The sequence below is a fragment of the Panulirus ornatus genome, chromosome 7 (genome assembly GCF_036320965.1).
Source record: "Panulirus ornatus isolate Po-2019 chromosome 7, ASM3632096v1, whole genome shotgun sequence".
Classification (NCBI taxonomy): domain Eukaryota; kingdom Metazoa; phylum Arthropoda; class Malacostraca; order Decapoda; family Palinuridae; genus Panulirus; species Panulirus ornatus.
In genome coordinates this window covers 35,906,072-35,923,605 of record NC_092230.1, presented here as the reverse complement: position 1 = coordinate 35,923,605, position 17,534 = coordinate 35,906,072, and the positions used below count along the sequence as shown (strand labels likewise).

Genomic DNA, 17,534 nt, shown 5'->3' with positions numbered 1-17,534 from the left:
GGGTGGCGACAGGAACGGATGAAGGCAGCAAGTATGGATATGTACACGTGTATATAGGTATATGTCTATGTATGTATACGTATGTATGTGTTGAAATGTATATGTAAGTATATGTGAGGGTTTATGTATATACATGTGCATGTGGGTGGGTTGGGCCATTCCTTGTCTGTTTCCTTGCGCTACCTCGCTAATGCGGGAGACAGCGATTAAGTGTAATAATAATATAAAAAGATAAAAAAATATGATCGTTCTCCATCAGTGTATTTTTCATAAACAAACATTTTCTTCATATATTCAAACCTCACACTTTAGTATAGTAAAACATCTAATCTGGCAATCTATGGTTTGGAAAAAGAACATTATTTGGTCCAGTCTGAAAGTTTCCATGGTGTGGAACAATGACAGGTTCCCTCAACTCTAAATACCACCAAACTGCACTGAAATTCAAGGGGAATGGAGTAACATTTGTGAAATACACCTGTAATACTGCTGAAGGCCCAGTCATCTTATAAAACAATTACACTGTCAATGGACTGGATCAGAGAATGTGAAGCACCCAGGGAACCACGGAGAGGGCTGTGGGTCCTGGTTGTAAAGAGGGGCTGTGGTTTTAGTGCATTACACACGACAACTTGAGAATGGATGTAAGCTAGTGAGGCTTTTCTTCATTTGTTCGTGGCATTACCTCGCAAATGTAAAAACTGGTAAAAAACTATGAAAAACAATTAAAAGATTATTGCTACTCTGATAGTTTTTTCATATTTGATTGCAGTTTCCCCATGTTAGTGAGGTAGTACCAAGAACAGACAAAGAAAGACCACATCCACTCACAACCATTCTGTAATTGTCATGTGAAAGCCACGGAAACCACAGACCTTCCCATTGTTTACCCAGGTACACTTCTCATGCCCTGGCTCAGCCCACTGACAGCACATCGACTCCTGTACATCAATTTGTTCAAATTTACTCTAACACGTGCATGCCTTTCACTCTCCTGCATGTTCAGGTTCCAATCGCTTAAAATCTTTTTCACTCCATCCTTCCATCTCTAATTTGGTCTCCAAGTTCTTATTCCCTCCATTTCTGACACATATATCTTCTCTGTCAACCTTAGCTCACTCTTTCTCTCCATATGTCCAAAACAATTTCAGCAAACACTCTTTAGCTCTCTCAACCACACTATTTTTACTACATCTCTCTACCGTGGGGAAGGGGAGAAAGAATTCTACCTCTGTATTCCCTACAAGTCAAAGAAGGCAACCAAAAGGAATGGGTGGTGTGTGTATGTGTGTGTGTGTGTGTGTGTATGTGTGTGTGTGTGTGTGTGTATGTGTGTGTGTGTGTGTGTGTGTGTGTGTGTGTGTGTGTGTGTGTGTGTGTGTGTGTGTATGTGTGTGTGTGTGTGTGTGTGGGGTGGGGGGCACTCCCCCTCCCCCTTATTGTATTTGAATTTCTAAAACAAATGCTCATCCTCCTTGAAGGCTCAGGATGGGGGTGTCAAAACATGTGTGGATGCAACTAAAATGAAAAGAGAGGAAAGACAGGCAGTATTCTAAAGAAAGAAAACTGGGTATTTTGGCTCTGAGTGAAGCAAAGCTTAAAATGTAAAGGGGAAGAGTGGTTTGGAAATGTCTTGTAATAAAGTCCTTGGTTGGTGAGATGACGAGAGTTAAGGAAGGAGTAGTAATACTCCTAAAGCAGGAGTGGGGCACATGTGTGATGGAGTGTCAGGTAGTAAATTCTAGAATGATGTGAGTAAAACTGAAAGTGGAGGGTGAGAGATGGGTGATTAACAAGGCTTATTCACCTCACCATAAGAATAAATATCATGAGAGGCAAGTGTTTTAGGAGCAGCTGGGTGAGTCTCAGCAGTTTTGATGTAAAAAACCGGGTATTAGTGATGAATTATTTAAATGCAAAGATAGGTATGAGGCAGTTAAGGGCAAAATTTGGGCACATGGGGGTATACAGTGTTATGAATGGAAATGGTGAACAGCTTGTGGAGATGTGTGCAGAAACAGTTCTGATGATTTGAAATACCTGGTTGGAAAATTGGGATATACACAAATATACCTATTTGAGTTGGAGAGATGGTCAATGAGCATTACTGGATTGCATATTAATTGATATGCATATAAAAGAGAGACTACTGGATGAAAATGTGCTGAGAAGGACAGCTGGTGGGATGTCTCATCACTCTCCTATGGAGGCAAGGGTGAAGATTTGTGCCGGTTTTCAAGAGGATACAATATTGGTGAAAAGAGAGTGGTGAGAGACTGTGAGCCTGGAAAAGAGGCCTGTATGAAGAAATACAACGAGAGATTGAGTGTAGATAGCAAAAGGTGAGAGTAAATAAAGCAAAGGAAGTGGGTGAAGAATGGGAAGTATCTTGGAATGCAGTGCTCGCATATGCAAGAGATGCATGTAGCATGCGAAAGGTGGGAGGTGGGCAGATTAGAAAGGGTAGTGAGTAGTGGAATGAAGAAGTAAAGCTGCTAGTGAAAGAGAAAAGAGAGGCATTTGGGCAGTACTTACAGGAAGGAAGTGCAAGGCCTGGCCTTGATATGGACAAAAGTACATATTAAGGTCAGGCCTTAATTAATATACAGATACCATGTATATGTATGTGAGAAATACTTAGAAAAGCAAATGGATTTGTATGTAGCATTTATGGATCTGGAGAAGGCATATGATAGAGTTGATAGAGATGCTCTGTTGAAGGTATTAAGAATATATGGTGTGGGAGGAAAGTTGTTAGAAGCAGTGAAAAGTTTTTATCGAGGATGTAAGGCATGTGTACGTGTAGGAAGAGAGGAAAGTGATTGGTTCTCAGTGAATGTAGGTTTGCGGCAGGGGTGTGTGATGTCTCCATGGTTGTTTAATTTGTTTATGGATGGGGTTGTTAGGGAGGTAAATGCAAGAGTTTTGGAAAGAGGGGCAAGTATGAAGTCTGCTGGGGATGAGAGAGCTTGGGAAGTGAGTCAGTTGTTGTTCGCTGATGATACAGCGCTGGTGGCTGATTCATGTGAGAAACTGCAGAAGCTGGTGACTGAGTTTGGTAAAGTGTGTGGAAGAAGAAAGTTAAGAGTAAATGTGAATAAGAGCAAGGTTATTAGGTACAGTAGGGTTGAGGGTCAAGTCAATTGGGAGGTGAGTTTGAATGGAGAAAAACTGGAGGAAGTGAAGTGTTTTAGATATCTGGGAGTGGATCTGGCAGCGGATGGAACCATGGAAGCGGAAGTGGATCATAGGGTGGGGGAGGGGGCGAAAATTCTGGGGGCCTTGAAGAATGTGTGGAAGTCAAGAACATTATCTCGGAAAGCAAAAATGGGTATGTTTGAAGGAATAGTGGTTCCAACAATGTTGTATGGTTGCGAGGCGTGGGCTATGGATAGAGTTGTGCGCAGGAGGATGGATGTGCTGGAAATGAGATGTTTGAGGACAATGTGTGGTGTGAGGTGGTTTGATCGAGTGAGTAACGTAAGGGTAAGAGAGATGTGTGGAAATAAAAAGAGCGTGGTTGAGAGAGCAGAAGAGGGTGTTTTGAAGTGGTTTGGGCACATGGAGAGAATGAGTGAGGAAAGATTGACCAAGAGGATATATGTGTCGGAGGTGGAGGGAACGAGGAGAAGAGGGAGACCAAATTGGAGGTGGAAAGATGGAGTGAAAAAGATTTTGTGTGATTGGGGCCTGAACATGCAGGAGGGTGAAAGGAGGGCAAGGAATAGAGTGAATTGGAGCGATGTGGTATACCAGGGTTGACGTGCTGTCAGTGGATTGAATCAAGGCATGTGAAGCGTCTGGGGTAAACCATGGAAAGCTGTGTAGGTATGTATATTTGCGTGTGTGGACGTATGTATATACATGTGTATGGGGGGGGTGTTGGGCCATTTCTTTCGTCTGTTTCCTTGCGCTACCTCGCAAACGCGGGAGACAGCGACAAAGCATAATAAAAAATAAATATAAATAGATACCATAATGAAAGGGAAAAATAAAAGACAGGAAAGTATCTATGAATTATAGAGGAAGTGAAAAACCTGTCTTTTAAATGAGCCAGGTCGTAGTTATTGGGAAAGATGTGAGAAGGAAGATAGTTCCAAAGCTTTGACATCTAGGAAATGAAGCAGTTATCAAAATGTTCAACCTTTTAATTTGGCCAGACAGTAATCATGTGATGCATGGTCTACCTAGTGATGGGGCACACAAGCAGGTAGGTCTCAGGAGTACAAACCAGAGTGATACCTGTAGAAGAGGGAAAGTAAACCAACATTGTGGTTTAGGGCAAGAGGATCAAGTTTGGAAATTAGCCTGGGAAAGTTTATAAGTCAGACCACTTTCAGCTCAACTCTGTCAAGTAAGGATGGAGAGTTAGAACCACCCCAGATGTTAGAGCAGTACTCCATACAAGGATGAATCAGTCCTTTGTATAAATGGAGCAAATCTGAAGGGGAAAAGAAATTCTGACATCTGAACAAAACACCCAGATTTTTAGAGGTAGACCTAGCTATTCCTGTAATATGGGGTTTCCAAGAGAGAGTGGATGTTACAGTAATACCATGTATGTTCATTGAGTCAAAACGTGGAATTACAGAACTGCCAAAGGAGAGATGAGAGTTGTGAGGAGTTTTTGACAGAGAGAGGAGAAGAAACTGAATTTATTGAGGAAGCCGTTTCAAGATGAGATGCAGATCGAGTGAGAGGAGAAGAATTGAAGGATGTGTATGAATGCAGTGTTGAATCATTAGCATATGTAAGCATTTGATATTTTGTGGAGGAGAGAAAATCATTCATAAGAAGGAAAAAAAGTGTAGGGGAAAAGACAGAAGCCTGAAAAACAACACTGTTGATGGAGAAATCTTGGGAGGCTGATCCATCAACAACCACAGAAATATATCAGCCGGAGAGGAAGCTAGATGTGAAGGAGCAAAGTGAGAGATGGAAGCCAAAAGAGGGGAACTTTAGAGATGAGACCCCAATGCCACACCCTGTCAAAAGTTTGGATGTGTTGAGGGCAACAACACATGACTCCCCATAGTCTTTCAAAGATGATGACCAGACATTACTAAGATAGGAAAGAATATCACCCGTGGATCTCACCTTATGGAAGCCATATTAGTGATCAGAGAGAGGACTGATTTTCGAGGTGTCTACGAATATAGGAGTTGAGGGATTCAAAGATTTTGGAAATGGTAGACGTCAAAGCAGTAGGCCACTAGAGGAGTTCAAAGATTTTGGAAGTGGTAAAGTCAAAGCAGTAGGACACTAAAGGGGTAAGAACAGTCACCCATTGGGATTGGATGTATCAAAGCATGCTTCTAACCCTACCAACTTTCATTTGCCCTCTTTTTCAACCTCAGCAACTTCCTCCAGCCACTTTCATGTAAACATCCCCCAATCATTTGCACTTCTTCCCTGTAAGTACTGCCCAAATGCCTCTCTTTTCTCTTTCACTAGCAACTTTACTTCTTCATTCAACTACTCATTACCCTTTCTAATCTGCCCACCTATCCTTCGCATGCCACATGCATCTCTTGCACATGAGAGCACTGCTTCCCAAAATACTTCCCATTCTTCACCCACTCCCTTTGCTTTATTTACTCTCACCTTTTGCTATCTACACTCAATCTCTTGTATTACTTCATACAGGCCTATTTTCCAGGCTCATTCTCTCACCACTCTTTTTACCGATATTGTTTCCTCTTTTTTGAAAACCGGCACAAATCTTCACCCTTGCCTCCACAGGAGAGTGATAAGACATCCCACCAGCTGTCCTTCTCAGCAAATTTTCATCCAAAAGTCTCTCTTTTATATGCATATCAATTAATAGCAATCCAGTAATGCTCATTGACCATCTCTCCTACTCAATAGGTATATTTGTGTATATTCCTGTTTTCCAGCCAGGTATATCCAATCATCAGTCCTGTTTCTGCACACATCTTCACAAGCTGTTCACCATTTCCATTCATAACACATCCCCACAAGAACCTTGAAATGGTCAGCCTCTAAAGAATTCTCTCAACTGTAGCATCTAGCATGGCCTTTGTCAATCTTTTCTCCACTATCACATAATCAGCCAATGCTTTTTGCTCTCCTTTTCCATCATTTCTCATCCATGTATACCTATGGATCATCCTGTGCTGATAAAAGGTGTTTGCAAGGAATAAACCCCTCTCAGCACTATGGATCATCCTGTGCTGAAAAAAGGTGTTTGCAAGGAATAAACTCCTCTCAGCACATGACATACACAAGATGAACTTCCATTCTCATCTACTCCAGGCACTCCCCGTTCACTAAATATCTCACCAGTTTCATCACATCCTACTTCTGCATTCATATCATCCATTACAACCACATTTCTCTTATTCCCTAAACCAATCATACAGTCATTCACATTTCTCCAAAAATGCTTCACTTCATCCTTACCTCGCCCCATCATGAATTCATATTCACTGGCGCATATACACATACCCCTGCATACTTCACAATTCCAATCTTTCCATTCACCCTTACTATTTTTGATCCATTCCATCAATGCCATGTAACACTCCAACACTCTCAGTGATAAGAGAACTGTACATCCTTCTTTTCCCTCTTGCAAGATAATTTTCATTCATTCCTGTCCATAAGGCCCCTCCTTCCATGCCCTTCCGTAACTTGCATCTATCATTTCCACTCCATACACTCTTCCCTAGGAAATGGGTTCCCCACTCCCAGTACATTCTAGCTATAACTTTTAAACTTCTCCACAAGCTTCCTCCTCTGACTCTAACCAGTCATCCTATTTACATTCAATCACCCATCTCTTTTACTCCTCGGCATAATTACTAAACCTTAGTGCCACTTCTTAGCCTTTTGTGCCTCACTCTTGACTGGCCACTGGCAGAGGACAACACCAGTACAGTCTTTCTAGTGGAAGTTAGGCCCCCAAATTGTCCAAAAAAGTAAAAATCCCAGCACACCTCATGTGATTGTCTGAAATTAAAAGGAAAACTACCACTACTATTGCCATGATGGAGTTGGGCAATGCTTCTCCCTTTCGTTCCACCCCCAAGGGTGAAAAAAAAATGGAGGAAGTAAAGTGTTTAAGATACCTGAAAAAGGACACGGCAGTGAATGGAACCATGGAAGCGGAAATGAGTCATAGGGCGGGTGAGAGGACAAAGGTTCTGAGATCACCGAAGAATGTGTAGAATGAGAACTTTATCTAGGAGGGCAAAAATGGTTATGTTAGATGGAATACTAGTACCAAAAATTTAATAAGGATGCAAGGCATGAGCTACAGACAAGGCTGTTTGGAGAAAGGTGGATGTGTTGGAAATGAAATGTCTGAGGAGAATATGTGGTGTGAAGCGGTTTGATCAAGTAAGTAATAAAGAGTAAGAGAAACATATGGTAATAAAAAGAGTGAGGCTGAGAAAGCAGAGGAAGATGTGCTGAAATAGTTTGGACATATGGAGAGAATGAGTGAAGAAATACTGACAAAAAGGATATGTGTCAGAAGTGGAGGGAACAAGACCAAATTGGAGATGGAAGGATGGAGTAAAAAAAGATTTTGAGCAATCGAGGCCAGATCATCCAGGAGGGTGAAAGGTATGCATTAGACAGAGTGATTTGGAATGATGTGGTATACCAGGGTTGACTTGCGGTCAATGGATTGAACAAAGGCATGTGAAGCGTCCGGGGTAAACCACAGAAAGGTCAGTGTGGCCTGGTTGTGGATAGGGAGATGTGGTTTTGGTGCAATACACATGACAGCTTGATAATGGACATGAGTGGATGTGGTCTTTTTCATCTGTTCCTGGCACTACCTTGCTAAAGTGGGAAACAGCAATCAAGTACGAGAAAAAACATAAGTGTGAGAAGAAATACCAGGAGAGATTGAGTCTAAAATGGCACATTTTAAAAGACAGGTATTTTACATCCTCCAAAATTCATAAATTCACATCCTCCAAAATTCATAGGTACTTTCCCTTTTTCCTTCTCATTTACAGAATTAGCTTATATTTCTGGACTTTACACTTTTCTAAACAATCAGAATTCTTGGAAACGTTTAGTAGCAATAACTTGGAAAAATACTCGTTCAGCAACAGCTTGGTCTCAACAAAGCCAAACTTAAGACATTTCACTCTATTGGGAAATTCCGATTGGTAAATTAGTCATACTCATTTTAATTTGGTTGGTCACTAAAGTTGAATGAACATTTGAAACCTGGAATTCTGGTATTAATGACTTATCATATATACCATGATAAGCATTTCCATGATATTTTTGATGTGGTAAACTTGCAGCTATCAGAGAAGCATACTCTTTTGAAATACAGATAAGAGTCCACAGCATATTTATAAAGAATAATTCAATAAGGAAGCAGAAATTAATGTGTAATCCCACATATTTTACATGATATTCATCTAACTATATCTCTTAAGCCCATTCCCAGAGTCCATCAAAGGGGTAGCCATGGCAAAAGTCTCCACTGGTTCCTGTCCTTATATACAAAGGAGAAATAATACTTCATCCATATTTTTCACCACACACTCACCATTAATGTGTACTCCATAATCTATTTTGCACACATCATCATACGAAAGAACTGTTGTGTCACCAGCATTGGGAGTATAATGAGCAGCACAGTGATTGATGGAGCATCCTGTAGGAAATGCTAGTCCTGCTTCAAGACCATTTTCTTTAATCAGTTTACGATTAGTGTCCTCAATCATGTTGCAAATTTCAATCATTGTCATTCCTGGTTTAACATTCTTTTGGAAATATTTGCGAGTCTGAAATAAAAGAGAAAAATATATAAAAAAACAAATTTTCAAAAAACTGTCAAAGCTAAATTATAAATCAGTAAAATTTTGACCTGTACTGGATTTGATCTCCTTTGATTGTATGGAAACTTTAAAGCACTACAACCTAATGGTGATTCCATGCTTTTTAGCATAAGAGGTATCTAAAAACATAAAACTGCATATCATTAGATATTTTAGCCTCCTTTATAACATATCTAAAGACCTGAAATAATCTATGTAAAATCATCTATTTTGTCTCCCTTTCAAAAATTAATATCAATATAAAAAACATCTAGAATTTCTGCAATACTTTTGTTCATTTCATTGTTATTATCTGTCATTTTCACTATGAAACATATATTTTTGGCATTCTATTGACATATGCTCCAGAAATATCACAGTTGCAGGTGTCATATGTTAGGGTATATATCTCCTCTGCTAAGTGACCATGGGGAAACACAGTACAGTTTGACCATTCGTCAGCTGAAAGACAGTTGTTTCAAAACAGTGATTCCTGTTGGAGGAAGAATGATTCACTTCAACATCTTTTTTTTATCTTATGATAGTTCATGGCTTCCAAGGCCCATCTAGCCTCCCAATTACTCTTTTTTCTATCTTGGAAGTTCCAATCACAAACACAAGATCAAGGCTTGGCCTTGATTGAAATATAGAAAGGATTATGAAAGGGGAAAAGAAGTGACAAGGGAAATTATATACAAATTTTATGGGAAGTGAAAAACCTGTCTTTTAAAATGTACCAGGTCATAGTTATTGGGAAAGCCATGAGAGGGTAGATAGTTCCAAAGCTTCGAAGTGTAAGGAAAGAAACAGTTATCAAAACGGCCCATCCTTGAATTGCCAATGGCCACCCAGTGATTATGTGACATAGCAGCTTGCCGAGCATTACATGATCTAGCAAGTGGTGGGGGAACAGAAGCAGCCAGCTCCTGAAAGAATAACCCAAATTAATACCTATAGAAGAGGGAGCCCTCCCTTCCTTGTATTTCAATTTCTAAAAGGGGAAACAGAAGGAGGAGTCAAGTGGGGAGTGCTCAGATTGGGGTGTTTGAATGTGCGTGGATGTAACCAAGATGAGAAAAAAGGAGAGATTGGTGGTATGTTTCAGGAAAAAACCTGGATGTTCTGGCTCTGAGTGAAACAAAGCTCAAGGGTAAGGAGGAAGAGTGGTTTAGAAAAGTCTTGGAAGTAAAGTCAGGGGTTAGTGAGAGGACAAGAGCTAACGAAGGAATAGCACTACTCCTGAAGCAGGAGTTGTGGGAGTGTGTGATAAGGTGTGAGAAAGTAAATTCTAAACTGATGTGAGTAAAACTGAAAGTGGATGGACAGAGATGGTTGATTATTGGTGCTTATGCACCTGGTCAAGAGAAGAAAGACCATGAGGGGCAAGTGTTTTGGGAGCAGCTGAGTGAGTGTGTCAGCAGCTATGGAGCACAAGACCAGGTATTAGTGATGGGTGATTTAAATGCAAAGGTGAGTAATGAGTCAGTGGAGGATATAATTTGTGTACATGGGGTATTCAGTGCTATGTATGGAAATGGTGAAGAGCTTGTGAATTCGTATACTGAAAAAAGAGTGGTGATTGGGAATACTTGGTTTGAAAAGAGAGATATACATAAGTATATGTATGTGAGTAGGAGAGACGGTCAAAGGGCATTACTGGATTATGTATTAATTGATAGGCGTGTATAATACAAACTTTTGGATGTTACTGTGCTGAAAAGGGTAGCTGGAGGGATGTCTGATTACTATCTTGTGGAGGCAAAGGTGCAGATTTGAGGAGGTTTTCAAAAAAGAGGAGAATCTTGGGGAGAAGAAAGTGGTGAGAGTAAGTGAGCTTGGAAAGGAGACTTGAGTGAGAAAGGGCCAAGATAGATTGAGTGTAAAATGGCAAAAGGTGAAAGCATATGACGTGAAGGGAGGGGTGAGGAATGGGATGTATTTAGGGAAGCAGTAATGGCATGTGCAAAAGATACATGTGGCATGAAAAAGGTGGGAGGTGGGAAGATTAGAAAGGGTAGTGAGTGGTGGGACAAAGAGGTAAAGTTGTTAATGAAAGAGAAAAGAGGCATTTGGATTATACTTACAAGAAAGGAGGGCAAATGACTGGGAGATATAAAAAAAAAGAGAAAAAAAAAGTGACATGAGGTCAAGAGGAAGGTGCAAGGGTTGAAAAAGAGGGCAAATAAGAGTTGGGGTGAGAGTTTAATTAAACTTTAAGTTGAACAAAAAGATGTTTTGGAACGAGGTAAATAATGAGTGTAAGACAAGAGAACAAATGGGAAGATTGATGAAGAGGGCAAGGGGGAAGTAATAACAAGTAGTGATGAAGTGAGGAGGAGATGGCGTGAGTATTTTGAAGGTTTATAGAATAAGTTTGATGACAAAGTGGCAGATAAAGGATGTTTTGGTCGGGGTGGTGTGTGAAGTGAGAGGGGTCAGGAACAATGCTTAGGTTAAGAAAGAAGAGGTAGTGAAAGCTTTGCAGAAGACGAAATCTGGCAAGGCAGCAGGTTTGCATGGTATTGCAGTATAAAGGGGGTGACTATGTTGCTGACTGGTTGGTAAGGATATTCAATGTACATGTGGATCATGGTGAAATGCCTCAGGATTGGCAGAAAAAGAAAATCCTCACTCCCCATACTTCCCATCAGTATTTAAGATTAAAGCAAGAATTTTCATTGTTAATGATATTCTACTGTCTCCAGCAGTAACACAAATATGAACGGTTAGTTGAAGATTTAATGTTTATTCATTATGACTAAGCTGTTTTACAATATTTCTAATAACAAGTGCATACAAATTCTTTGAAAATTTATTAATGTAAAACAGAAAAGGAGCTTGTTTGTGAACACATTTACAAAAGTTCACACTCTGAAAAAGATTGCATTATCAACATTCATCAAAATATACTTTGAATGGAGATCATTATGAAGACTTTCTTACAACAGATGCCTATAACAAGGCAAATTATTATGTTTGCAACAACAGCATAGCAACAGAAGAAAATTCCTTTAAAAGTACTTTCTTTTAAATTTTTCTATGGGCCCATAGCAAGCCACAAGCACAGAAAAGAACTCAAAAAGTCTCAAAATTTGTTCTAACTTAACTGAACTGCTGAAAAGAATGGCGAGTGAGAACATAAACTCAATGATTAAGAAAATGCTTCACACAATATCTTAATTTACTAATCAGCCAAAAAATTTTCATTATTCCTCATTTTTCTTTGCTTTTTAATCAAGCTCAAGATGTAGTTTATGACTTACTGTGCGATGAACCTCAGCACCAATTCGAATTTCACGATACATGTCATCATATGAGGTCTCAAGAGCTTTCTTTTCTGATGATGTCATTCGATTGATGGAAGTTCGACCATCCTGCTTGATCTTGTACTCGCATATTTCCCCAATTGGCAAATCACCTAGAAAGCAATAAAGAGATACAGTAAAACCAATTCTTTAAGATTACAGTGGAAAGCATGTAAGCTTTACAAGACGTTATGATTAAGCTTGATCTAGTACTCGCATATTTTCCCAATAGGTAAATCACCTAAAAAGCAATAAAGAAGATACAGTAAAACCAATTCCTTCAAAATTACGGTGGAAAGCATGTAAGCTTCAAAAGACGTTATGATTATGCAGATAAGATTTTTATCTAAACAAATTTAAGAAAGTATACATACCTGTTCCTTGTGACTCCTTTCCCATCACATTGGATACATGAAGTGCATGCATGCATCTTCATTTTGGAATCAATTTTAGTGAACTGGGGTCTCTAGCTCTAGCACTGTAGCAAATAAAAGAGCTGAGACAAAAAATTTCCTTGGGCAGACCTGCAGACCAACTAAATACAGTATTGCAGAAAAGGAATGTGAGAGGATGAATTGGATGCTTGAGTAATTTCTTTGAAGTAATGAGTGTGTGAAGAAACTCTTGAATGGTATTTACTACAAAGGGTCACACTGGTCAAAGAGGCAAACATACAAGTGGATGGTGAAAGTCTACACTAAGGGTAAAAGAGGAATAATGAATGACGTCATCCAGTGTAGGGGGTTCTCACTGAACGATGAGGTTATATTTCTGGTAATCTGTTGTTCTAACAAAATGTCTTCAAGAGCAACTGAAACTCACATTACAAGTAGTCCTTTTTTTACATTCCAGACCAAAAATTCAACCAATTTAATGTTGACTGAACTCGAAATAGCTCGAACATCAATATGCCATATTCTATAATGATGTAAATTTGACTAAGATTCTGCAAGTTATCATTTTACTGGTAAATCAGATGATATCTAAATATTCTTACTGAGAATGCTGGTGATGAAAGGCTAAAATGGGTGATGGTTGTGGAGTGGGACTTGGATGGAGTGAGTGGTTTGTCAAGCCTTGCAAAGTAAGTTTATCTATTTCATTATGTGATATCTATTACCTATCTGTACTGTATTGGGAGACAGTTTTACACTTGTGGGGCCCCATCTCCCTACTGCCATACAATCTCTTAAATCTATGTATCTGTCAGCATTAACCATATCCTCAGTCAATCTGTTCCATTCTTACAGAGAATGCTAATAATGAGGGACTGGGGTGGAGTGAATGGTTTGTCAAACCTTCTAATGTAAGTTTATTCATTTCATTTGTGACATTCATTACCTATCTGTACTGTACAGGGAGGGATTTTACACTCACAGGGCCCCATCTCATGAACTCTCTTTACTTTCATCCAACCTCTTAAATTTATGTATGTTGTCTGCATTCAACATATCCGCAGTCAAGCTATTCCATTTATCCACTGTTCTCATACCGTCAAAGTATTTCTCTACATCCTTATTGACAAGTGTCTCACTTAATTTCTTGCTATGTTCTCTAGATGATGTATGTGGCCATTACATTACAGATTCTAATGTTTTCAAGTTGGGTAGACCATTCACATGGCACATTAAGAACTTGGTGATCCCTACAAGATGACTGTCAGTGAATGGAATGCAGTAAGAATCTAACATTTTCCTTTGATATTACAACAGGCATCATGAATGAAAAACCTTACAAAATATTCAAACATTTCATTAAGAAATGAAAATAATGGATTTTTTCTTTATACTTAAATGCCATTTCACGTGTCAGCGAGGTAGTGCCAGGAAACAGATGAAGAATGGCCCATCCACTCATATACACACACATACACACACATATATATAAAGGGGATGGGAGCAGGGGGACAGAAACCCTCCCCTCCTTGTATTTTAACTTTCTAAAAGGGGAAAGAGAAGGAGTCACACGGGGAGTGCTCATCCTCCTCGAAGGCTCACATTGGGGTGTCTAAATGTGTGTGGATGTAACCAAGATGAGAAAAAAGGAGAGATAGGTTGTATGTTTGAGGAAAGGAACCTGGATGTTTTGGCTCCGAGTGAAACGAAGCTCAAGGGTAAAGGGGAAGAGTGGTTTGGGAATGTCTTGGGAGTAAAGTCAGGGGTTAGTGAGAGGACAAGAGCAAGGGAAGGAGTAGCACTACTCCTGAAACAGGAGTAGTGGGAGTATGCGATAGAGTGTAAGAAAGTAAACTCTAGATTGATATGGATAAAACTGAAAGTTGATGGAGAGAGATGGGTGATTATTGGTGCATCTGCACCTGGGCATGGGAAGAAAGTTCATGAGAGGCAAGTGTTTTGGGAGCAGCTGAATGAGTGTGTTAGTGGTTTTGATGCACAAGACTGGGTTATAGTGATGGGGGATTTGAATGCAAAGGTGAGTAATGTGGCAGCTGAGGGAATAATTGGTATACATGGGGTGTTCAGTGTTGTAAACGGAAATGGTGAAGAGCTTGTAGATTTATGTGCTGAAAAAGGACTGGTGATTGGGAATACCTGGTTTAAAAAGCGAGATATACATAAGTATACGTAAGTAAGTAGGAGAGATGGCCAGAGAGCATTGTTGGATTACGTGTTAATTGATAGGCATGCGAAAGAGAGACTTTTGGAAGTTAATGTGCTGAGAGGTGCAACTGGAGGGATGTCTCATCATTATCTTGTGGAGGCGAAGGTGAAGATTTGTAGGGGTTTTCAGAAGAGAGAATGTTGGGGTGAAGAGAGTGGTGAGAGTAAGTGAGCTTGGGAAGGAGACTTGTGTGAGGAAGTACCAGGAGAGACTGAGCACAGAATGGAAAAAGGTGAGAACAAAGGAGGTAAGGGGAGAGGGGGAGGAATGGGATGTATTTAGGGAAGCAGTAATGGCTAGCGCAAAAGATGCTTGTGGCATGAGAAGCGTGAGAGGTGGGTTGATTAGAAAGGGTAGTGAGTGGTGAGATGAAGAAGTAACGTTATTAGTGAAAGAGAAGAGAGAGGCATTTGGATGATTTTTGCAGGGAAATAATGCAAATGAGTGGGAGATGTATAAAAGAAAGAGGCAGGAGGTCAAGAGAATGGTGCAAGAGGTGAAAAAGAGGGTAAATGAGAGTTGGGGTGAGAGAGTATCATTAAATTTTAGGGAGAATAAAAAGATGTTTTGGAAGAAGGTAAATAAAGTGCATAAGACAAGGGAGCAAATGGGAACTTCAGTGAAGAGGGCTAATGAGGAGGTGATAACAAGTAGTGGTGATGTGAGAAGGAGAAGGAAAGAGTATTTTGAAGGTTTGTTGAATGTGTTTGATGATAGAGTGGCAGATATAGGGTGTTTTGGCCGAGGTGGTGTGCAAAGTGAGAGGGTTCGGGAAAATGATTTGGAAAACAGAGAAGAGGTAGTAAAAGCTTTGCGGAAGATGAAAGCCGGCAAGGCAGCGGGTTTGGATGGTATTGCAGTGGAATTTATTAAAAAAGGGGGTGACTGTATTGTTGACTGGTTGGTAAGGTTATTTAATGTATGTATGATTCATGGTGAGGTGCCTGAGGATTGGCGGAATGCTTGCATAGTACCATTGTACAAAGGCAAAGGGGATAAGAGTGAGTGCTCAAATTACAGAGGTATAAGTTTGTTGAGTATTCCTGGGAAATTATATGGGAGGGTATTGATTGAGAGGGTGAAGGCATGTACAGAGCATCAGATTGGGGAAGAGCAGTGTGGTTTCAGAAGTGGTAGAGGATGTGTGGATCAGGTGTTTGCTTTGAAGAATGTATGAGAGAAATACTTAGAAAAGCAAATGGATTTTTATGTAGCATTTATGGATCTGGAGAAGGCATATGATACGAGTTGATAGAGATGCTCTGTGGAAGGTATTAAGAATATATGGTGTGGGAGGCAAGTTGTTAGAAGCAGTGAAAAGTTTTTATCGAGGATGTAAGGCATGTGTACGTGTAGGAAGAGAGGAAAGTGATTGGTTCTCAGTAAATGTAGGTTTGCGGTAGGGGTGTGTGATGTCTCCATGGTTGTTTAATTTGTTTATGGATGGGGTTGTTAGGGAGGTGAATGCAAGAGTTTTGGAAAGAGGAGCAAGTATGCAGTCTGTTGTGGATGAGAGGACTTGGGGAGTCAGTTGTTGTTCATTGATGATACAGTGCTGGTGGCTAATTCAGGTGAGAAACTGTAGAAGCTGGTGACTGAGTTTGGTAAAGTGTGTGAAAGAAGTAAGTTGAGAGTAAATGTGAATAAGAGCATGGTTATTAGGGACAGTAGGGTTAAGGGACAAGTCAATTGGGAGGTAAGTCTGAATGAAGAAAAACTGGAGGAAGTGAAATGTTTTAGATATCTGGGAGTGGATTTGGCAGTGGATGGAACCATGGAAGCGGAAGTAAGTCACAGGGTGGGGAAGGGGGGAAAGTTCTGGGAGCGTCGAAGAATGTGTGGAAGGCAAGAACATTATCTCAGAAAGCAAAAATGGGTATGTCTGAAGGATTAGTGGTTCCAACAATGTTATATGGTTGCAAAGCGTGGGCTATAGAAAGGGTTGTGAGGAGGAGGGTGGATGTGTTGGAAATGAGATGTTTGAGAACACTATGTGGTGTGAGGTGGTTTGATGGAGTAAGTAATGAAAGGGTAAGAGAGATGTGTGATAATAAAAAGAATGTGGTTGAGAGAGCAGAAGAGGGTGTATTGAAATGTTTTGGTCACATGGAGAGAATGAGCAAGGAAAGATTGACAAAGAGGATATATGTGTCAGATGTGGAGGGAACGAGAAGTGGGAGACCAAATTGGAGGTGGAAGGATGGAGTGAAAAAGATTTTGAGTGATCGGGACCTGAACATGCAGGAGGGTGAAAGGCGTGCAAGGAATAGAGTGAATTGGAAAGATGTGGTATACTGGGGTCGACGTGTTGTCAATGGATTGAACCAGGGCATGTGAAGCGTCTGGGGTAAACCATGGAAAGTTCTGTGGGGCCTGGATGTGGAAAGGGAGCTGTGGTTTCAGTGCATTATACATGACAGCTAGAGACTGAGTGTGAACAAATGTGGCCTTTGTTGTCTTTTCCTAGCTACCTCCCTCGCATGCAGGGGAAAGGGGGCGTCATTTTATGTGTGGCAGGGTGGCCACAGGAATGAATAAAGTCAGGAAGGTGAATGCATCAGTTTTGGAAAGAGGGGCAAGTATGCAGTCTGTTGTGGATGAGAGAGCTTGGGAAGTGAGTCAGTTGTTCGCTGATGATACAGAGCTGGTGGCTGATTCATGTGAGAAACTGTAGAAGCTGGTGACTGAGTTTGGTAAAGTGTGTGAAAGAAGAAAGTTAAGAGTAAATGTGAATAAGAGCAAGGTTATTAGGTACAGTAGGGTTGAGGGTCAAGTCAATTGGGAGGTAAGTTTGAAT

General features: G+C 40.3%; 1 protein-coding gene across 1 annotated transcript in view; it reads right to left on the bottom strand.

Moving 5' to 3' along the window:
* und (methionyl aminopeptidase und) overlaps window positions 1-17,534 on the bottom strand; it is a 54,457-nt gene that overhangs the window by 20,916 nt on the left and 16,007 nt on the right. The window contains exons 4-5 of the mRNA XM_071663489.1: window positions 12,074-12,228; window positions 8,540-8,777 (exon numbers count right to left, since the gene is read on the bottom strand). Coding sequence (XP_071519590.1) covers window positions 8,540-8,777; window positions 12,074-12,228 — 393 coding nt within the window. The remainder of the gene's footprint in view (window positions 1-8,539; window positions 8,778-12,073; window positions 12,229-17,534) is intronic.